This window comes from Myotis davidii, unplaced genomic scaffold, assembly GCF_000327345.1.
Source record: "Myotis davidii unplaced genomic scaffold, ASM32734v1 scaffold478, whole genome shotgun sequence".
NCBI classification, from domain to species: Eukaryota; Metazoa; Chordata; class Mammalia; order Chiroptera; family Vespertilionidae; genus Myotis; species Myotis davidii.
Window position 1 is genome coordinate 2,873,443 of NW_006289570.1, and position 23,549 is coordinate 2,896,991.

A 23,549-nucleotide genomic window follows, 5' to 3' on the forward strand; every position below is an offset into this window, starting at 1 on the left:
ACTATTTCACCTTTGTCCTGATTTCGAAGGAGACTTGATTACTCATCTTCTCAAAATTACTAATTACCTGGTTTTATTTCTTTTAAAGCAAGTAATAAGGGAAAAAATTAGCTTAAGAAGTTTTTAGAAAAATTAGCTCATTCAGGACAAATTAGAGTTCATCATAAACAAAATGAAAATCAATGAACTAAGTCATTCTGAGACTAAAATCGCCAGGAGTTAAGGTGTCATCATCTGAACTTTGAGAGGTCACCACACCTTCAGAAGACCTTCCTACAGAAATTCCACCATAGTGGCCTATTCACAGTTACAAAGCTCCCAATTCTAGTGTCACTTAAATTCTTCAAGAGCAACTTTTAGGCACTAAGTAATCACTGTTGGTATGGCAGACATACCTTCATATGTTTCCACACCCATAGATCATTTGTTCTTTTCTCTGAAATCCCGCAGAACTTTGGACCAAGCATAAGCCTGTGCCATCTGTGAACTATGTCACTGCACTGGACTCGTGTCGTGGGATTGTGAGCCTCCTGAAGGCGCTATATTTGTCGTGGATAGCTACAGCAGGGCTATTCCGGCAGCACAGACTGCGCAGCCACTAAATACCATTTTAGAATTTGCAAACATGATCTGGAAGCTTCCTTTTTCCCAACAGCTTGGACTAGAATTTTCAAGGAACTTAAAAGAGGCAGAATCAAATGAACAAATTAACTCAACAGAAAACCAAACCAGATCTGGTAAAACGAAAGGATGCCCAGGGGACCCAGGTATTTGCCATAGAGGCTAATCCTAAGACAAACATTAACTAGACAAGGCCAAGCAGACCGGGTGGAACTGGAAGGGAGAGTCGGGGCGACTGTCTTGTGCCAGCAGAGTGAACAAATGGGAATGTTCGGAAAAGGGCAGACCTGCTTCCCCGGCCCACTAGGCTCCTGCCCACTTCCTTGCTGGAACGGGTGCCAAACGGTAGCTCAACGCTCTGCTCCTCACCCCTAGGCTTTAAAACTGTCAAGGACACCTTTGCCTCCCACCACAGAGTCCCCTTCTCCTTTTACAGCTGAAAAGTTTATGTGGGGTTCTCATTTTACTGTCAACAAGTCCACGAATTTCCTAGATGACATCAACTGTGCTTTTAGTGTCCACAACTAAGAAAACACACAAACTAGAAGCTCTTGTGACACAATGTTCACGGCAGCTCTATTCACAGCAGCCAAAGATGGAAACAGCCCAATGTTCACCCGCGGATCAATGGGTAAACAAAATGTGGTCTATCTGCACACCAAACCATTATTCAGCCACAAAAAGGAATGAAGCAATGTCATGGCACATGCAACAACGTGGACGGACCTTGAAAACATGAGGCTACAGTAAAAAAAGCCGGACAGAGAAGGCCACATACTGTTATGACTCCACGGACATGAAATATCCAGAACAGGTAAATCCAGAAAAGAGAAGAGGTTAGTGGTAGCTGAAAGTTGAGGGGAGAGGGAAGGAGAGAGTGACTATTTATGGGTCCAGGGTGTCCATTTGGGATGATGAAAATGTTCCAGAACTGGATGGTGCTGATGGTTGTACAATACTGTGAATGTACTAAATGCCACGGAACTATACATTTTAAAATGGTTAAAATGGTACATTTTGTTATGTATATTTTATCATCCTAAAAAAGGTACCGTGAATCCAACACAATTTTTAAAAAAGTGTATCTTAATAATTTCTAAAATGTAACTTGGAAAATAGGAAGTATGGACACTGAAAAACAAAATCACACAGACATATGTGAACACTTATTCACTCCCCAGACAATGCTTGGTGTGAACATAAGATTCTCAGAACTTCTGGGCACCTGCAGCTAATAATAATGGCAAAATGGCCAGCCGTTATTAAACTAGACACTGCTCCAAGTATTCACATTGAGTCCTGTGAGGTGATGAGCCCCATTTTACACAAGCTAAAACAGGCACCCAAGATGGGAGAGCCAGCAGGTAGCACAACCTCAGAATTTGAATCTGAAGCCGATCTAGTTTCAGAATGTATATTCTTAGTCACAGCTCCATGGACTCACAGTGCAGACCCTCCCCAGTTGGGCCCCATCCATTCTCTCTTTCAGTGTCTATCTGCCTGCTCAGCCTTTGCATGTGCAGCGCCCTCCATCCGAAGCACCCTCTCAAGTGCTGCTGTCATGCATGTGAGGCCAGCGCTGCCTTCTTTTCTCTCTGAAGGTTAAGCTGGGGTAGAAGGAATGGGACTGAGGGCTCTAAGGCTCTTCATAATCCGCCTTCACTGTTCTTACAAGTTCCATGGGTGCCTTTAACACTGACTGAGGGCGCACTTTAGCCTGAGAACAAGGACAAAGAACTGCTCTCATTCCCCCAGCAAAACCAGAGCTGCCTGTGCTCTGCTGAAGAACAACATGGAATGCAAACCTAGGAGCCCCAGTGTCAGACCATGTTGTTTGGCCAGCACAGCTTTTTCAAACTGACAGTACAACCGGAATGACTCCCCCGGGCCACCCAACCCCAGGGCCATACTGCTGCTTGGTATTATCTAGTGACCTGCTGCTCCAGGCCTGTGAGCTGTCCTGACCTGGCCATTAACTGACTCACTCATTACTCATCCCAATGATTGCTCTTCCTATCACCAGGAAGTCATGGCTGGAAACGATACTAAGGGAAATAAAGGGCAAAACAGACCCTGTTTTCCATAGAACACACATTTTACTTCTGAGGATAAAAAAAAAAGCCTTCTATCATTTCAAAGGCAGAAATAGCCCTAAAATGGAAATAACTTCAAGTCATAGTACAACTAAAACATAAAATCTCCCATGACGAAGATCCCACTTCTAATCAGGGAGGGGCCCTAGCTGAACCGGACCCAGCCTGGCAGTCCGAACCCCAGTGATTTCTGAGAAAAGGACAGGGGTCTTTGTTTCAGGAGGTTTACATTTATATTTCAACAGCAACGTGAGACAGTTAGTTGTTGAGTTCTTTCTGCTCAGCTTATAACAATGCTCACGTTCAGGGAAGAAGCACGGAAAATGAAATGAAATGCTAACTGACACGCTGCGTTTCATGACAAAACGAGGTGTCGCTCTTATTTCAAAGCTTTAGCTCTCTCTCGACTAGCAAGAAGGTTGTCTTAACATGTAAAAGTCCACAGCTGTTCACTGCGATACCAAAGCAGCACGCAGTATGGTATAAGTAGTGAGTTAATATTGCATATGTGGCAAAGTAATACCAGGGCCCTAATTTGCAGGGGAGAGCTTTACAGGGGGTGGTGGTGAAATAAAGGTTTTAATACTCTTGAGAACAAGTGTTCTTATTAAGTCAAAAGGCTAAAGTGCAAATATTTACATCTAGAAAGAATCAAAATAGAAAGCTACACAACTGGTAAACTGAGATGTTCTACCATCAACCATTTCTCACAAATGACAATGTTAGGGTAACCCGAATTACCGAAAATTTGTATGTAAATTGAATTTTTGCTTTCTTAATTTTTTGTAAAATACTGTCACTTCCTCCCACCCCCCATGAAAATAAATCTCTGTATATCGCAGGTACACTGAGATTTCTTAAAGAGATCACTTGTGCAAAGGTGAAATCCGCACACAAAAAACAATCACCTTCTCTCCTTCTCTCTGATCTTTCTGATGTAAAAATGTAGGCCGTACAAGAAATAAATAAAATAATTCTTAGATGTAAGTGGCAACAGGTTAAAATGTCACTGAGTAGTACTTACTGCTGGTTCAACTTGACTTCGATCTGCAATATCTATGTGGACAATTTCAACAGTTTTCCACGTGTTTGGATCTAAACCATGTACCTAAAATTACAAAGAGAAATTAAACAAAACAAATTGTAGACTATTCTTGCTAGGCAAAACTATTATACTTACATATAAAATCTTTACCTTGAGTCTCTCAGAGTACATTATAAGGGGGGGGGGGCGTGGAGTCTAAATTGCTACATAATTAAATTAGCCATCTGAAATCTTGAAGGATCTAGAAATCTTTTATTATCCCTTGAAACCCCCAAAATAAGGGGGGAGGGGATGCTGTCAAATTAACAGAAATCTGCCACAATATTTTCTGGTAGTCCTTAGAAATTATTTAGTTAACAAAATGTACCTGACCCATGTTTAACTCAAACAATACATGACAAAGTCCTTTTAACCTCCAAATTCCAGATAAACATAAAGTGACATTATAATTAAGATTTCAAAAAGCTGCACTGTATGGTCTGAAACTCTCCTAACATTGATTATCCTAAAGCGATTCAGTTTCAGTATGATGTTAACTCCTGTATACTTCATGGTGTTCAATCTATTTCTGAAACTCCATCTATGAACCCATTAAGAATTGTTTAAAAACTGCCAGAAGATACAGCCATTTGAAAGCTGAAGGCAGATTAAATCATACATAGACTAAAAATATCAAATCACCTCATTTATTTTAGAGATGAATGTGTACCAACTTGTAAAAATCCGGAATTCGTCAACATTATTATAAATTATGTAAAGTACCTTCTCCTTCCTAGGCCATTTCTCTGACATCAACCCATATCCCAAGCAAAGTGGAATGGAGATGGAAATTAAAGCCATCATTTTTGCAATGGAGAGCAGCTCTGGCAAATACACAGAGATGAAAGGATAAAAGAAATCTGAAATTTAGTGCCTAAGACTGGTTTGGGGATTATCTGTGAATTTCGTTTAACTGTGCTTTCCCTGTGGCAGAGAAGGAGTTGCTGATAAAAACAACAACCTCACTCAAGTCCACTCAAGGGAAGGAGAAAGGTCAGGAAAACCCATTTGTTTCCAGTTGTTTGCTTGCCTCCCTGTAATCGGACACACCCTGGGGTGGCCAGGTACTAGTATGATGCAGGTGTCATCACTCTGGTGATGACAAAATGGACTATAGTATTCTCATTTCAATGAAAAGTCCAGAGGTGAAACTTACATTTTCTAAGGTTCCCAAGTCTGGTTTGTGCCACGTTTCGATTTTAATGAAGAAATCATCTTTCATATATTCATTCTGCAGAAAACACAACAGTAAAATGACAGTGATCTCACACCAGTTCTTTGTGGAGCCTTCCCCAACATAAGCATCCATGCCTTTGACTCTACAAGTCTGATCCTCAAGTGGTAAAGAATCGTTCGCTATCTATTTTTATAAGCTTGTTGGGCAAACCAAATGCTACATGCTTTGAAATAATTTAAACAACCCTACTTGTCATGCAGCATACAGGGCTAATGTTAAAGAAGCGGTGAGATTTGGTGAGCAAATCTGGCCTTTGAAGGAAGCAGCAGAAGCAAAATAAAGTCAACAGGGAGACTTTGAGCTAAGGCTGGAGAGAGCCCATTAAACCTGGCAGCATGTGGTGGAGTGCAGGTTGCTAGAAGAAGCACAGAGGAGGAACCATGCAGTGATGGGCAGTTTTAATAAAACGGGTGCAAATAAATTACTATGTAAAGCAAAGTCGAAAGATGAAGAGTTTGTGCCACAAAAAACCGTTTTACTCACCGTTACAACTGAAGCGTCATGGACAGGTGGGCAATAAAAGGAGAAACATGTCAGAATATTAATCAGAGTCAAAACAATCTGTCACAATACTTAATGTCACAAGATCAAACTACCTGAAAATAAGGTATTTACTAGTGTACATCCTCAAAGCACAGTTTCTGTACAAGTAAGTCACAGAGTAGCATGCTTTAGATTATGGAGTCAATAACCCAATTTTAAAACAATGGTAAAAAGAATAATGTCACAAAAGCAGAAACATCATTTATAATACCAATTTAGCAAACAACAAAAAACTTTTTCAGAAGCTGTCATATCCCTCACCTATTCCGTGGCCATATAAGTAAAATACTGTTAAAACCACACCAGGATACACTTGTGAGTGTGGACGGCCTTTCTTTACAGTTCCTGCACAGGCATACCCCAGAGACACTGCGGGTGCCGTTCCAAACCACCGCAACAAAGCTGGTGGAGGGCCTTGCCCTCACTGAACACAGCGAAGCGCAACAAAACAGGTATGCTTCCGTTCCTCCACTTGCTCACCCCTGGAGCCTGTGCAGCCAGCACGGACCTCGAGGTGCTGTCCTCTAGGAATGAGCCCAGGCCCCTCACAAAGCTCTGGGGGGCGGGGGGAGCCCAATGTAACCTCTCCTCTGCCAGTTAGTGCCGTGACTACCCGAGACCCCACAAAAGGCCTTGACTGGTGGCCCCCTTCTCAAAGCTGTCCTCCTGGGGGGCATGGCTGCTGGGAACCAGGCTTACTTGTTCTACAGTAGGGATATGCGTTCCAGGCTTTCTCGTGAAATACCAAGGAGCCCTCGGGAGCAATCAATCGCACGAATCCAGGAACTTTGCTGTGAGGAGAGAAAGAGTGGATATATTTTCAACAGCGCCATCACTGCTCTGTTGGCATCTTTCGCACTGCTTCAAAGAGAGTGGTAATCAAAGGTGATTATATTCTAAGCTTCATGGACTCAACAGTTTTCTCCTCGTTCCCACAGTAATCAAGTGGAAAATGAATGTAAAAACAACAAAATAATTCTATGTTTAACCGCATACAGCATTTTTGTAAAATAGAAGTAATTCTTTCTTGTGAGCTTCTGCTCTATCTCCCTAAGAGTTAGATGAAGCCAGTCAACCTGTACATAACACAACAGAGAAGTTCTCTTGTGTGAAGACTACATTACGCTGTCTCCTAAAGCAAAAAAAAAGAAGCCCCAGAATAAGGGAGTATCCCCGAGTAAAAAGTCTTTTCACACATTTTATAGAATAAACCTAAAAAGATTATAAAAAATGAGATATGAAAGTATATCCAAGTGTCAAATTTTGTAGGTTTGGAAGATGAATGTCACTTGCTGCCTTAAGTATGGTCAGAGAACATATGATGAGGTTGTGCGTATTCCTAAGATAATCAGGAAAGATCACAAAAGATAAAACAGGCAAAAGATATCCAAACACATTACAACCGGTAAACAAATAAATGGATTCCTCAATCTTATAGTCTTCAAAAAATGCAAATGAAATGACCATTTTAAGTGATCATTTCATCATATAAAAGCAGTTTCACATGCTCAGGCTTATCACACGGATTGGTTCAAATCACAACATCACCACTTGGAAGATGTATGACCGTGGGCACTTTACTCGGCTCTCTGAACTTCACGTGTTGAATGGAGTTATATTACCTACTCTGCAGGGTCAATGAGAGGATTCAATCAGATAATATCTTGCAACATGTCTCGCACACTGCGCAGGACGAAGAGTGCTCCATAATGGTAGTTACCGCTTTTTAATTATAAGCTGACATGGAGCTGGGTACTTTCACAGGCCTTTCTTCACTTAAATCCCCTAATAACACTGTGAGGTAAGCATTCATATGACCAGCATTTAAGTGGCTAAATAACTGTATGTCAAAACTATATCCTCCAGGGTGGGGGTGGCCGGGCAGAGGTCAATGAGGTGAAAAAGGAGACATATTTTAAACAATAAAGAATTTTTTTTAAAAAACTGTCTGGTGCTGGTACAAGAACAGACATATAGACCAATGGAACACTGCCTGGTGGTGGTACAAGAACACACATATAGACCAATGGAACAGAACAGAGAACCCAGAAAAAACAAAACAAAACACAAAAAACAAACAACTATATCCTCCAACTATAAGCCCTATTACGTATTTTTTTCCATATCAGATCTGCTTCTCTGAGAACTTTCAGCACAACTTAATGTCCTAAACTAAGAGGAAGAACAAACTAAGGAAATGTGGGACCCAGCATGCACTCCGGCCCCATAATAAGATTGAGCAGCTGACCAGAGACTAGATGTAAGGAACCCCACACTAGCCAGAGACTGTGAGGTTGCAGAAGAGGTCGTATGAACAGCCCTTTGGTTACCTCTTCAGAACACAAAAGCAGGTACATGATTTGGAGCTTCCACTATTTGTGGCAAATCAAATCACCAGAAAAGAAAAGAAAATAATATCACATTAAAAGTCAACCAATATCTAGCAATTTAAACTATTTCTTCCTTTACTCAAAACCCCTTTAAATGTGGGAGAGGTCTAATCAGAGTGGAATATAATACACTAGAGGCCTGGTGCTCAAATTTGTGCACCGGTGGGGTCCGCCTTGATCCAATCGGGCTGCGCAGGCCAGGGGGAGGGGACACAGGTGGTTGGCCAGCCAGCCACATCCCCTGGTTGAACTCACGGTTGAGAGGACAATTTGCATATTCGCCTTTTATTATATAGGATGTGGGTAATTTAAAAAAAATACAAGCCCTAACTGGTTTGGCTCAGTGGATAGAGCGTCAGCCTGCGGACTAAAGGGTCCCAGATTTGATTCCGGTCAAGGGCATGTACCTTGGTTGCGGGCACATCCCCAGTGGGGGGTGTGCAGGAGGCAGCTGATCGATGTTTCTCTCTCATCGATGTTTCTAACTCTCTATCCTTCTCCCTTCCTCTCTGTAAAAAGTCAATGAAATATATTTAAAAATATAAGCTACAAGATCACTAATCTCTCTGAGAGTTTGACAAACAGATCTATCAATGGTTCATTTGGTCAACTTAGGAAAAGGCAGGGGGAAAAATAGCTGTGTACTAGCTCAGAAACATTTTAACACTCTCCTCTTTATTTCTAGAGTGCCCAATATTCTGAAAACCTTGATATTCATCAAAACTTCTAAAATTTGCTGGCCCAAACAGAAGAAAATTGGTAGTCAGCTATTAAAAGCCCCAACAGCCAAATATATAAGCTTAAGTATTCCTTCATTTTGCCCCCGAATTGCCTATTATCTTACTTCCAGGATGCTATTTCCACAATATGAATCCTAACAATTCATTTTGTTTTGACTTAGTTAGGCACAACCAAACCTTTGAGCCAATTGTTTCAAATTTACTGGCTTTTTACATTTAACATAAGAACATTAACAAGCACAACCCTCCCTCAATGAATCTAAGTAATTGACTAAACGCGGGAAAAATGCATAAATTAAATTTCAATTCTATTTTACAGGAGAGAAATTTTCATTAATGGCAGCTCTAACATATTACTAACAAGGCATATGTATAAGTGTGCCACTTATACATATAACTGAGAGCATAGCATATACATCGTTTTTCCACCTCAGTATCACTTAGGAAGTCACTTTAGTAAAATGAAGGAAATTCTGTTTTGGAAGCTTACTGAGTCTCAGAAAAGGAACATACATGAACTGAATTAACAAAATGGAATTAGGCCTTCAAAAAAACAAATTAGGAGGGACATTCTTCCTCTTGTTCATCCCAAACTAGTCACGAAATGTTCTCTCATAATAAATCAAAACTGGTGAAAGTGCCGGCCTCAATGTAAACATATCTAGATTCCACTGTTGAAAGTCAGCCATAGCATTATGCCCAAGAGCACAAAGGTTCTTTGCCAACACGTAGCCTCCCCACACCGGAAGGTTATTTAAGAATATTTAACTTCGGGATAAAATTCAACCAAAGTGCTTTATCAATTGTCTTGAGGAGATAAAATATTAAGAGCTAATCTAAGCTTGTCTTCAGGAGATAATATTAAGATCTAATCTAAGCTCAATGGTTGTGAACCTGTCTGCTTTGCAGGGAGAGGACTTTGTCCCAGTGGTACTAGAAAACAAAGGGTTAATATGGCTTAAAAGATACATAATAAATGACCATAATGTCCACAGAACTTCTCCTGATCTAGAAGCATTCCTTTTTTTTAAATCCTGTTCCTGAGATAAGTAACTTGGCTAATCATTTCTTTTTTGTTGTGGTTAATCCTCACCTGAGGACATTTTTTTCCAGTGATTTCCAAAGAGAGTAGAATGGGAAGGAGAGGGGATGAAGACAAACATCCATGTGAGAGACACATAGATTGGTGGCCTCCCACATTTGCCCCAAGCAGGGCTAGACTGTAGTGAACAAGGAACAGAGGGAAAGAAGCTGAGAATGGTGAGGTGGGCAGGGGGCAGAAAGATCACAGGGGCCCATCTTATAGGTCACAGGATTTGCATTTTATTCTTTATATGATGGGAAGCTGATGAAGGGCTTAAGAAGGGGAATGACACAACCTGATCTACGTTTCAAGATCATTCTGGCTTTGTATGAAAAATTAAAAGGAGTGGGTAAGAATAAAGTGTGGAAAAAATTAACTCAAAATGGATTAAAGGTCTAAATGTAAGAGCTAAAACTATCAGATTGTTAGAAGAAACAGATAAATCTTTGTGATCTTGGAATGGGCAATGACACCAAAAGCATAAATAATAAAAGAAAAATATAGGTAAATTGAACTTCATCAAAATTATATACTTTTTAAGCTTTAAAGGACAACACTGTCAAGAAAATGGAACTCACACAATAAGCAAATTTTGCAAATCATATATCTGATAGGAAGCTTCATTGATGTTTCTATCTCTCCCTCTCCCTCTCCCTTCTCTCTGAAATCAATAATGATAATAATATTAATAATAACAATAATAAAAGTAATGCTTTCCATTTGTGGTTGAATTCGTAGGTGCAAAATCTGGGGAAATAGAGGGCCAACAGTATATTTATTGGAAAAAAACAACTACTACATATATGTTGACCCATGTAGTACAAACCCATGTTAAGGGTCACTGTGGACCACAAAGAGGAAAAAATGTATTTCAATAATATTTTTGATATTCTTGAAGAACAGGATCACTCCTGATTTGGAAAACTTTTACCTGTGCAAAATTAAGACTCAGAGCTACATATATACAAAGAAAAAAATTATGTGTTGGTGGCTAATTCTCAACTCAAGAACAAATCACTATATTAGGCTATTTATTAATTTTTTACTTATCCTCATTCAGAGATGATCTCTCAATAGAAATCATTTAAAATTAATCTTTGCATGTTCAGGTGACTTAAACTTCCTCTTTTTAAAAAAAACACACAACTATACTTGGTTGCTTTTATTTATTTATTTTTTAAATATTTTAAATTGATTTCAGAAAGGGGAAAGGGGAAGAGAGAGAGAGAAATATCGATGTGAGAGAGAAACATCAATCGGTTGCCTCCCATATGCACCCTGACCGGGGATCTAACCAACAACCTCAGTGTATGCCCTGACCAGGAATTGAACCGGAGACCTTTGGTGCACAGGATCATGCTCAACCAACTGCGCCACACCGGCCAAGGCTAAGTTTCTCATTTTCAATTCGAACATAACTTTTACTTCCTGGCAAAGGGGTCTTTTTGCTTATAAAAATGAGCTCTTAATTTGAACCACATGACATTTTAAAACAATTTCCAATAAAACCTCTGCTATTTTAGCCTTTGGGGAACAAGGCCATTCTAGAGCGGGCGAAGCTTTACGAACTCTCCATATTGCAGGGCTGACTGAAGATGGTGAAAGCATAATATTTATGAGAAATAAAAAAGGGCAAACCTAATTCTCCCCTGGAAGGGAGAGAAAACAACCAGCAAAAGGTCTGGTCAGAGTTCTGATGAGGTCTCAGGAGAACTGCAAGTTTTTCTCTGAAATACCGTCTCCAACGTTGCAACACATTATCTTGCCTTGCTTCCAAATTTTTTGCCCAATAAATTCTGTCCTCAATTCCCCATCAGCCATCATTACATGCTTATTAAACAAGTTAAGGAAACAGACTCAAACTTTTATGGTCAGTGGGGTACAAGACATGGAAATACATGTCTAGGAAGCAAACTGAGTAGAGTGACAAAAAGTGATGGAGGTTAGGAAAGAATGTAAGTCGCCATGGAGTGCCTCCGCACAGGCCAGGTCCAAGCTGTGTTCAGAAAGCTGAGCAGGTTATGAGGGACCCAAAATCATTAGAAAAATAGCCAAAGGGGCTGGACCAGATCAGTCTGGAAGACAATCAAAGACCAGCTTACTTAGAGCTAACGGTCTCAATTCTGGACAGCTATTACAACTGAGCACATGTGAAAATCTGGAGTACCATGTTAAGTTTTTAACTTTTGTTTTAAAAGACTTTGAGACTTTAAAGATGTAAGAAAATGGGTTATGGTGAAATCGTGGATTTGGAAGGATTTCACTGTAAAGTCCTTTGCAGTTCACTTCAGGAAATGGAAAATATTCTAACCATCCCACAGGGCTCAGCAGTAGAGCCAAGTGATTAAGAGGGCAAGTTCTGGAGTCACAACGCCTGCCTGGGTTCATGTCCAATCTCTACTACCAAACAGCAGTGGCACAGGGTCCACTGGATCTTTCTGGATCTTAGTTTCCTCACTAGAAAAGGGTGCTATGGGAAATGAATGAATTTCCACCTAGAGCACTTCCCGTGGCCAGCACACTGTCAAGAATACATCAAGTACTAAATCCTATGCTTAGAATGACCATGGCAACCCCTCACCAGGGAAAGTAATCAAAGGTATGGAAAGAACCTCTATCCCATAAAAAGAATATAATCTAAGAGTGAAGGAAACCAGACATTTGAAATGTCCCTCGAGATGGTCACTAAACTTTGGATTTTTTAATACCTTGCCAAGATTGTTCCTCAATTTTCTGATTGAGATGAAGTATGTACATTTTACCAACAAGTGTTTTTGCTGAAACAGGAAGGCATACTGGCCAGGGAATCCAGGGGCCTTGATTACAGTGGGTAAAGTAGACCTCAACACTTCCACTATCTCAAATGTTAAATAAAGTGCTGGTGGCCTTGGTCAACTACCTTACCCATCCAAGTCTGCCAAGTCTGCAATTCTATTGATGCTGTACCAGAGCACTCTACACGTTACCCAACGGAATAAATGCTGGAAAAGGGAACATATATTACTGGACACATAGTTATTTAATTTCCTCAGGGAGAGCGCTCTAAAACTCCCTAGGAACTATGGGTATGCCTTCAGCATGTTCACCTTACATCCTTGCAGGTACTGAAGTCTATCTGACAGGACTGCACTGCCAGCCCTGTGTCATGATTGCAGACTTTCCTATAGGACAGCGAAGGCCTCAGGACTTACTACTAAATGATTCTTTGCTCTTCCAAAATACAGTTTTCCTGTGGCTATCTGCCTTCTGTATGACACTGAGGGCTTTGAGTGTAGACATCTGAATGCCCTTGCTCCATGAATGTTCCCTCTCCCTGACTACTGTGACAGTGGGTCCCTGTTTTGTCTTTATTAACGGATAAGTTAATATAGGTAAGAGAAAAGCAAAGATTCCCTCCTACTTTTAACAAACTAAGGAGATTATTGACAAAATCTACTCTAAAAAACCATTACTAGTCTTTTGCCCTTGAAAAAATATTGGTATGGGTTTTTTATTTTAAATATTTATGCCAAAGATAGAGACCAGACTCAGGAGAATGTGCAAAAGAACTTCTATGAACCAGAGATAAAAAACAATGAACAAAGGATTCAAATAGTCAAGTCACAAAACAAATTCAAATTGTAAACGAATATGAAAAGACATTCAACTTCACTAATAACGAAATGCACAGTTAAATAAGAGATTATTTTCTGGGTATCAAATCAGCCAAATTTAAAAAGATAGAGAAATATGGGAAAATGAACACTATTAAACTCTTGGAGGGCCATCGGGCAATAATAAAACTAAAAATGAGCGTGTCCTTTGAGCAATCCTACTTTTATAGTTATTGTAATGGACAAAAACTGGAAAACGCCCAAAAAACAACCTAGTCAACTTATCATTTAGAGAATGGATAAGTAAACTATGCTATGTCCATACTAAGAAATTTTACTCAGTTTGAAAAAGAATGAAATGGACAGTAAACAATAACATGGAAGGATGTTCATGATATATGACTGCATAAAAAATAAAGCAAACTGCAGAACCATATGTATAGTATAATCCCATTTGTTGTAGAAAACAAGAAAACATACAAGTGATATGCCAGTTTTGTTGTTAGGTAGTTACACGCTTAATAAGTAAGTCGAGTAGTTGATGCCTAGTTATTTAATACTAGAGGCCCGATGCACGAAATTCCAGCAAGGGGCTCAGCCCTCATAGCTGTGGCGGCTGCCTCAGCTTCATCCAGAAGGTTGCTCGGATGTCCGGTCTAATTAGCATATTATGTTTTTATTATTATAGATAATGATTAAGTATCAAATGTGAATAGACAGCTTACCTCTTTAAGTGATAAATTTTGTGTGTATACTGTCCCTTCTCTCCATCCTTCTCATAAGGTTCATTCTTTAAGACTTCAATTCCTTCTCCGCCACCAGTCTCATTCTTACTAGCTTCTGCAACCGAGTAAAGCTGCCCAACCTGATACTGAAATTTCAAAGAGTAAAGGAATCTCAGTAAGTCAGTAGTAACTGTGGAAACTTCCTGTACTAAAATCTTACTATCGATGATACAGAAGAGCAAATCCAAGCCAGTTAGCACATATGTTCTACAAGAAAATGTGACTCAAATTAGAAATGAATGTTTAGGAAGACGAACACCAGATGCTCATACAACTTCAAGAAACTGTAATATTTTACAAGATTTCCATTGTTCAAAAAAACTGCTAGTTACAAACACTCTGGTGCTTTAATTTGTACTTTGATATCCACTTATCAAAAAAACACCTGGCTGGTGTGGCTCTATGATTGAGCATCGACCTATGAACCAGGAGGTCATGGTTCAATTCTCAGTCAGTGCACACGCCCATGTTGTGGGGTTGATCCCCAGTAAGGGGCATGCAGGAGGCAGCTGATCAATAATTCTTTCTCATCACTGATGCTTCTATCTCCCTCTCCCTTCCTCTCTGAAATCAATAAATATATATATTTTTAAAAAGGAACTCTTTCTTCCTCTAAATAAAAGTTTTCTTAAAAAAACCAAACATCTTGACACTTTGTTCGCTTTTGAATAATAAATATACATTTTCATATCTATTATAGTTCAGTAATCTTACAAAATTTGGATGAAGGTATGGCAGGTATAGAACTGTCATTTTGTCAATTAAGAAAACTGAGGAACCAGAAAACCATTCTCAATAATAAAGGGGAGGGATGTAAAGTATAATAAAAGCCTGAAAAGGCAAAAAATTGCTGACTGTGGTTTCTATTTCATTTTAGAGTGCACCAGAATTCTCAGTGGTCTGCTCCAATACCTGTGAGTGGGCAATATTCTATGCCAATCTGGAGTCACTAACCATTCCAATAAATGATAAAAAGCAAAGTTCTTGTGTTCTGATTTGTTCCTAAGGACTCAACCATGGCACTATCTCCAATCTCTTTTCAAATTTGGCTAAATTTCTCCCTCCCAATGAAGACAGCCTGAAAAAATGTGTTGTTGTTTTTTTCTTTTATATAGGCATGTTTTCAAAGAAAAGCTACCCGTAAAAACTAATCATTCAAAACCAACATTTTATTTGAGGGCCAAAAAATAGGCTAGCTGTAAGCTCTGTAAATATTCCTATCTAAAAAGCCCATAGGGCCCTGGCTGGTTTGGCTCAGTTGGTTGAACATCGTCACTTACACCAAAAGGTCGCTGGTTTGATTCCTGGTCAGTGCACATATCCAAGTTGTGGGTTTGATTCTCAGTCCAGGTGTGTCTCAGAAGCAACTGAACAATCTCAATCTCTCTCTCTCTCTCCCTTCCTTCCCCTCTCACTAAAATCAATAAAACATTAAAAAATAAAAATAAATACATAAAAAGCCCATAGGAATATGATGGTATCTTGCATGTTAATTCTCATTCTCTCTCCCTTCTCTCGTCTACCTCCCTCCTTCTATCCCAGTCTCTCTGTTTGTCCATGTCTCTGTCTCTCTCCAGGAAGCTAGAACCAAGCACATTTTTTAAAATGAATCAAGTAAGTTTTTGTAGGGATTTTTAGACTGCAGAAAGGGTTGTCTTTCTTCTTCTGTTTTTCATGATACATCATCAGTGTTAGTCCAGTAATGCTACAGTCAATCCTTAAGTCCTTTAAAATGTATGTTTCATATTTCAAAAATAGGATTAAGATGTCTCTAAGTCAAAAGGTAAATTTGATCTTGGCCACGAACAAAGCAACAAAAATTTACACAGAAACAACAACAGTATCAAAAAAAATATTCTTAATGGACTAATGTCGTGTGGCATTCTACTAGGCTTTCATTGTCATTTTAAAGACCAACAAAAAAAGACAGGAGATGTATTTATTAAGTGCGAGTACAACAAAGAGCTGGGATTGTTTTGGGTGACAATACCAAGAAAGATTTCAACATCCAAGTTGATCCAACATCCAAAACCAAAAGAAAAAAAGAAACAAAAACCAATGTCAATTTCCGCATTCAAGTTCAAACAATGAACTATACAAGTAAAGAATAGGGTGCCTGGCTTGTTTGGAGTGTTTTAATACAGTGAAACCTCAGGCACTACCGAGATATATACAGCTGTATTCAAGTTTACATTAAACAGAGCCAGTTAGCTATTGGTTTCTAGTTCCTTCATTTTATTTTTTTTCTTTCTGTCTTCTGTCACCTGTCACTTCTATGATTATCAGTTTGTTTTGTCCCACTTCCAAGTCACTACTTCTAATTCACTGTCAGCTCCAAGACACCCAGATAACTGAGCAAGGGCACACTGTGCACAAGTTACAGAAGGACCCAGAGGGCTTTCTGGCTTTGCTACCCATATCTGGATTTCTGTGAAGTCTTTTCTGCTGTTACTATCCTCATTCTTGGCTTATATTACAGATAAATAAAACTCCAAAACATGCAACTTCTGAACAGGTGATGTATTTCTGTATCATGTGCAGATCAAGAGAGACAATAATCTCTCCCAGTTATGTGCTGGTCAGAACATGTCTGGAATACCATTTCAGTTGAAAGCAATAACTGCTACCATGCAGTAGTGAGACCAGCTGGTGAGGAAGTCTAGGGGTCATGTTGTATCAGGCCAGATGGACATGCTGGAAATGTTTAACCTTGTAACCTCGAGAAAATGCAACAAAAGGGATTGGGGGAGGACAGAAGACCTGAGGGGTTACCCTTTGCGAGACGGAACAGGCCTATTTCTTATTGCTCAAGTGGAAGGAACTTAACCAGTCAAGTATTATGGGAAAGCAGATTTTGGCTTAAAATACAGACAAATGTTTTTAAAAATTCAACAGTAAAGTAGGCTTCTTTTCTAAGCAGCAAGTGACTTAGCCTTAAAGTGCTTAAGTTGAGCAAAAACCTCCTTTCTTTGGGATATTGTAGACAGAATTTCTGCAGTAGACAGCAGGTTAAACTACATTCTTTGGTCCCTTCCAAAACTAAGCAACGTAACAGAAATTCATTTACAATTATCTGTGTAACAACCTGTTTTGTTTTTTTTCACAAAACCTAAAATGTAAAGGTAAATAAATACAACAAAAATATACCTTTAGATTAACATATCAAAATGTACTATAACAATAAAATAATACAGAAGTAATAATACATGACTTACCTCCTGAACAGAACAGGGTAAAACCACACGGCTAAAAAGACAAAAGGCAAAGGAATATATGTTACACGTAAAATAGTTGGCTTTAAAACACATCTGTACGCTTAAAAGACCTTCTACTGTAAATCCAGTGATAGCATGGTACAAAGATATCAATTATGAAAGAGTTTCTTTGCAATGCCTACATCTCTAAATAAGTGTTGTTTTTTGTTAATCCTCACCCGAGGATATATTTTTTCCATTGACTTTTAGAGAGATTAGAAGGGGGGGAGGGAGGAAGAAAGAGGGAGAAGGGGATAAGAAACATAGATGTGAGAGACACATGGACTGGTTGCCTCCTGCATGTGCCCAACCAGGGCTGGGAATTGAACCTGCAACCCAGGTACATGCCCTTGACCGGGAATGGAACCCCAGACCCTTTAGAGAGAAGGCGGGTGTCCTAACCATTGAGCACACCTAAATAAGTGTGTTTTTTTTAACTGGGGAAATAAAACCACCATTCCGGGTTATCAGCAATCACTGCATTTAGCATCTAAATGATACCAAGACCCCCAAAAAGCTGTTGCAGAGATTCCTGTGAAGAGTAAAGAACAAGAAAAAATTCATCCCTGAAAATTGCAGGGTACAGAATGTATTATTTGTACACTGTCTGGTCAGGTTGCTCTCATGAAATTTTTAGTATGGTTTCATTCCCTATTTATATACTGTGCATTTTTTTTTTATACTTCTCACAAATATATGTCTTGAATTTCATGAATGAATGCTTCCCAAAATTGATCCCTACTACCCAATTACTTCTCAACTTTATTAAGAGAAAAACAAGTAAACGGTCCTTTAGACTTAATAAGAAAAAACTTTATGGAAAATATAGGGTGTCCCAAAATTCACGCAAGATTTGGATTTTGTGTGAGCATTAACAACAACAACAAAAAATAAAACCCTAATTTTGCTTGGTTTATTGAATCAGATTCTAATATCTGTTGCCCTTTGATTTCAATCCTTTCAATTTGATAAGCATTACCAAGTACCAATTATGGCCAGGGAGCAGGGACAATGAAGACCAATGAAGACCACGGCTTTGTGTATGTGCCAGCAAAGCCGTAGAGGCCATTTACCCGATGTGCTATTCCATACATAATCCTATACTGTATACTTTATGAATCAATAAAAAATTTACAATTTTTCATTATAAACCTGTGTTTTCTATCAAAATTACTTCTTGTGTGAATTTTGGGAGACCCTATACTTTGAGTCTTATAAACATAACAACCCCTTCCAGGGTAGATTCAATGTAAGGTTGTTATGTGTTTGATTTTTGTCCAATAGAGTTTGTTACTGGACATGCAAAAGGATCAATATAGAGGCTACGGCTTCCAAAAAAGAATACCATGGTGAACTATATTAGAATATTGCATTTTAACTGTAGATTTTTATAATGAAGTACCTTTACATGGTTCTACCATAAACTCTGAAAACCATCCTGAATATCTCAGATGTCCGAAAGAGCAACTTTTTTTTTGGCCTGGTCCTTCTCTGACTTTCCCTCCAAACCATTAAGCCAGCACCACAATGATTTAAAATCTTATTTTAACTCTTTCTATTATAAGGAGAGAGAAAAACCTCAAGGAACTCAGCTTGGTTTTCTTTTCATCAAAAATTCCCAATAGTTTTCCTCATTCCAACTTCTTTTTAGCTGCACTTTCCACCTACTTCTCTCTCCCTATTGTCCTCAAACATCTATGCTTGAATACTCACATCACCTTAATCGTCAATATGTACAAAACATGTCTCCTGTAATTCCCTCCTCCTTGACTACTGGAGGTCACTGATCCCTCTGTCTTTTTGATAATGGTCATCTAAAGACAATGAACAGTCTCAAAGTCACAAAGGTTGCTAATTTCTATTCTCATCAAGAATTCATTTGGTATACAGTCCTCCCATACCTAGTCATTTCAGCTGTATCTTCAGGATCCACACTAATTTGCTCACTGCCTCAGTAACAGAAAATACACTGGGGCAGAGGGAGTACAGTGGTCAGGGGAAGACTAGGTTATAGGCTGGGAGTGTATTTTGAAAGATATAGGAGGAAACAGACAAGATATAGGTTGGGAGAATATTATCTGAGCCTGCAATATAATGGTAAGAAATCTATTACATTGATTAGGCAACAAGGAATGCTGGGAGGTTGTTCAAAAAGGTGAGACATAACTACAGCCAACCTGAAGAAGTCATCGGTAGGTGGTTAAAATGTTGAGAAGCAGGAGTGTGGGGAGAGCCATCTTTTGGGAGGCTGGGCAAGGCCTTACAAAGGCCTGAACCAAGATGATGGGCTGCAGAGGAAACGGAAGGAAGGAATGCAAAGGAAAGAGTTAAAGACTTCCCTGAAGTTTCACAAAGCCAAACAATCTCTGAGTGATTTTAGCAGGAAGATCCATGTTTTTATATAAAAACCCTTCTAGGAAAACTCATTTCAGGAAATGAAAGTGACTAAGATATTCTGAATGAATGATGAGTCAAGTAACGTCCTCAAGATTTACATACTAAAAAGTAAAAGAGAGAAGGGACAGGTCTTGATTTTTGATGACCAGTCTAAAAGCAGTACAGATATCCCCCACATTTTGAAAGTCCGCCAATTCACTTTCAGGAAAGACCGATGTTAGGACCTATTTTTGCTAACTGAAAGAAACACACAGAGGATTTTCGCTAGCACAAATAAAGGAGAAAATAGTACTGTATTCAGCATTTGTTTTTGCAGAACTGGTCCAGAGGCAGCATGCAACCGGGGGGAGGCGGGGGGGGGCATCAAGAGTGGCCCCACCAAGCTCCTTCCCAGGGCATCACACTCAGGATTTCAGCATCAAGCTGCGACAGCTTTGAAATGTGTCTGTGAGCATCAGTGCTTTATCTCGATTTATTTTGTGCATCAGTTAGCAAGATGTATCCTAAGGTGTCAGAAAAGCCTGAGAGATCGTACAGGTATTACACTTAGTGTAAAACTGGATGCAATTAAGCATATTTCATATCATTCTGTAGGTGTTTAGGGGACAATGGGAATGATCAGAGTTTTTTCAGATACCGCTGACCCTTGAACAACACGGGTTTGAATTGTGCAGGTCCACTTATATGCAGATTTTTTCCAATAAACACCCGTCCTGTTTCAATCCATGGTTGCGAGGCTGAAGATGCAGAGGACCCACTGTATGCATTGATCTATGCCATTTTACATAGGGGACCTAACATAGGTGGATTTTGGGGATCCTAGGGCCAATCCTCTGAGAGTACCAAGGGACAACTAAGTTTTGGGGAAGTCAAAAGTTATACACATTTTTAACTGGGGGATGGGGGGCCCCTAAGCCTGTGCATTGTTCCAAGAGTCAACTGTATTAATTAATGGTAACTACTACTTTCTTTTATGCCATTTCAGCTTACAAAAGGTTTCATAGGAATGCTCTACTTTCAGATAGTGGGGGAATCTGAACAGGCATACCTCATTTTATTATGCTTCATAGATAATGCCTTTTTTTTCTTTCTTTCTTTTTTTTTACAAAGTGAAGGTTTGTGGAGATCTTGTGTTGAGCAAGTCTACTGGCACCATTTTCCAATAGGCTGAGATGATGGTTAGTAATTTGTACCAACATCTTTAATTAAGATATGTACATTTTTTAGGCATAATGCTATTGCACACTTACCAGACTGCCATAATACATAACTTTTATATACACTGGGAAACCAAAAAATTCGTGATTAGCTTCACTACGATATTCACTTTTTTTGCACTGGTGTGGAACCAAACCCACAATATCCCTGAGGTATGCCTATATTTGAAAATTTGTAAACTTCTCTAAAAATTTTCATGACAATAATTTCCCAAATGGAACTAGCAACTAGTTCTTTAAAACCAAGACTTTATTCTAATGGCAAATTCATCTATTGCTTAAGTAACAACTTGAAGTGAGCTCCCCACCCTGAAAAGTTATTTCTAACCTTTTAATTCATGTCAAAAATAGATGGCATTTTTAAGAACAAACATTTGCCAAAGCATTTTACAATTTACCAACATCTTCATATAGGAATGACCTATTCGTTGCTCGTAACCAAAAACAATTTTAGAAAGCTGACTTGCAAATAGTAAGAGTAATTTTTTTCATTCAACAACACTGAGTACTTACACTGTGCTAGACTAGATGCTGTGCTGATGCTGGGAATACCTAAAAAAATAAGAAACAGTCTCTACCTTCAAAAAGTCTAGGAGGAAATACATTCCAGGGGAGACATCTGTGAGGAGTGAATATCAAGAAATGGTAATTTATAAATCTTTAGGAAACGTTATACTTGGGGCACATTTTGACATTTGCTCCCTCGGTGCATTCAACATTTTATAATGAAAGTAATGGTTCACAGAAAACATAGTGTAGAAGTTCCCAATGGGAACTGTTTTTCCTAAGTGAGCTTGACACTCCTCACAGAACTGTCAACAGAATCTACTAAGCACTTAGTTCACATTTTAGGAGGGAGGGAATAACTCTAATAAAAGAAATATGATTAGTCCTGTGATCTAAAATCAGTTCTGCAACTTCTTGAGCCAAGTCAATTTCCTTCTGCCTCATTTCCTCAATCTGTCATAATATCTGCCACCTACCTACATGACAAAGATGTCAGAGTAGTAAAGGAGATAACACCTGCATGACACACTGTATAAAGAACTTGGAAGAAAACGTTTACAAAAACCCAAAGTCCAACACTATAAATAAGCTTTAACTGAACTGTGTCTTTTCTCAGGATCCCTGTCGCTGACCAAAGGGATAATTTTTCATTCATTTATTTAACAAATATTTACTGAGCATGTACTACATGCCCGGGGGGACTCCTCTAAGACCTGGAGATATGGGAGCGAGCAAGACAAATTCATGGAGCACACATGTGGTGAGAGAATACATATAGTAAAACAGAAAAGAAAAATAATCATTGTGATGCATGGTAGATGGTGATAAATGCTATGGGAGAACAATAAAGCAGGGAAAACAGATACCAAATGTGAGGCTTACAATGAGGTCTTCCGAGAGGGATTCCCTAAGAAGGTGATCAGTATTTAAGAAAAGACCTAAAGGAAGCGGGGCAGTTAGGGAGATGCAGAAAGAGATCTTCAAACGAGGGATGGGCAGGGGAAGGTTAGTAAAAAAAAAAAAAAAAATCAACTCAGAAAAGACAATAGTATAAGACCCCCTCCCCTCCCCAAGGCTATGGTAGAGGCGTGGGCTTTGATTCTCAGCGAGATAGGGAATCTATTGAGGGTTTTAAGCAGAGAAGCGAAATGAGTCGCTTCCTTTTTAAAGCAAGTCTGAGAACTAACACTAAAATAAGAATAAGGCGTCCTGGAGATGGTTAAATTCAACCCAAAGTTTTATTTATTTATTTATTTTTTTTTAAGTAGAATGAAAGGAGCATTTGAAAACCCGAAAGGGCCGTCACTCGAAATCCCTAGTTGCCCAAGGGGTGATGACGAAACGAACCAGAAGTGACCGCCGAACAATCACTGCCAACCACATTTCCTGGGATATTCGGTCCGGGGGGGTGGGAAACGCCTAACTTTTCCACAAAATCACTTCGCCGGTCTAATGCACCTGGAAACCCGTCCATTTGACAGACCACGTGCCAGCGCCTCACTTCAACCCGGGGAGGTGGGTGGAGCCTAGAGTGTCACCCCACCTCAAAGACAAGGGAACCGAGACTGATGGCTTTCGCTGTCAAGTCAATGCTGTCAAGTCCCCCGAGCTGCCCGGCGGGGCGCAGGAACTTCGGGGCGCCTAGATCCCCCGCCTCGAGTTTCGACACCTGGGCTGTCCTCACTCGACAAGCCGATCTCCCGCCGGTTACAGGCAGGCTCCACCCAAGACGACAAATCACAGTCAAACCCATCCCGTCTCTCCCACCCGCGGGCCTGGGGGTGGGGGACTGGTGAGAAGACGGGTCCCAGCGGAAACTCCCGGCCGCGCCTTCCCGAGCCACGCGATCCGATCGGGACACAGCCGCCTCTACCCCGGGAGAGAGGGCAGCATTGTTGCCGCAGTAACGCCCAGAGGAGGACCCTGGGGGAAGCGCCGTGGAGGGGCCTCGAGTGGGCCGGGGGCGCGGGCCGGGGGGAAGGGGAGCGCGAAGGGAGCGGCCAG

The 23,549-nt window shown here is 39.9% G+C and overlaps 1 protein-coding gene across 1 annotated transcript in view; it reads right to left on the minus strand.

Moving 5' to 3' along the window:
- The window catches only part of PITPNB (phosphatidylinositol transfer protein beta), a 54,065-nt gene extending 34,338 nt beyond the window's left edge, over positions 1 to 19,727 (minus strand). The window contains exons 1-6 of the mRNA XM_015562869.1: positions 19,602 to 19,727; positions 17,386 to 17,416; positions 6,278 to 6,369; positions 5,519 to 5,526; positions 4,955 to 5,029; positions 3,739 to 3,822 (exon numbers count right to left, since the gene is read on the minus strand). Coding sequence (XP_015418355.1) covers positions 3,739 to 3,822; positions 4,955 to 5,029; positions 5,519 to 5,526; positions 6,278 to 6,369; positions 17,386 to 17,416; positions 19,602 to 19,614 — 303 coding nt within the window. The 5' untranslated portion in view covers positions 19,615 to 19,727. The remainder of the gene's footprint in view (positions 1 to 3,738; positions 3,823 to 4,954; positions 5,030 to 5,518; positions 5,527 to 6,277; positions 6,370 to 17,385; positions 17,417 to 19,601) is intronic.
- Between the last annotated feature and the right edge of the window lie 3,822 nt (positions 19,728 to 23,549).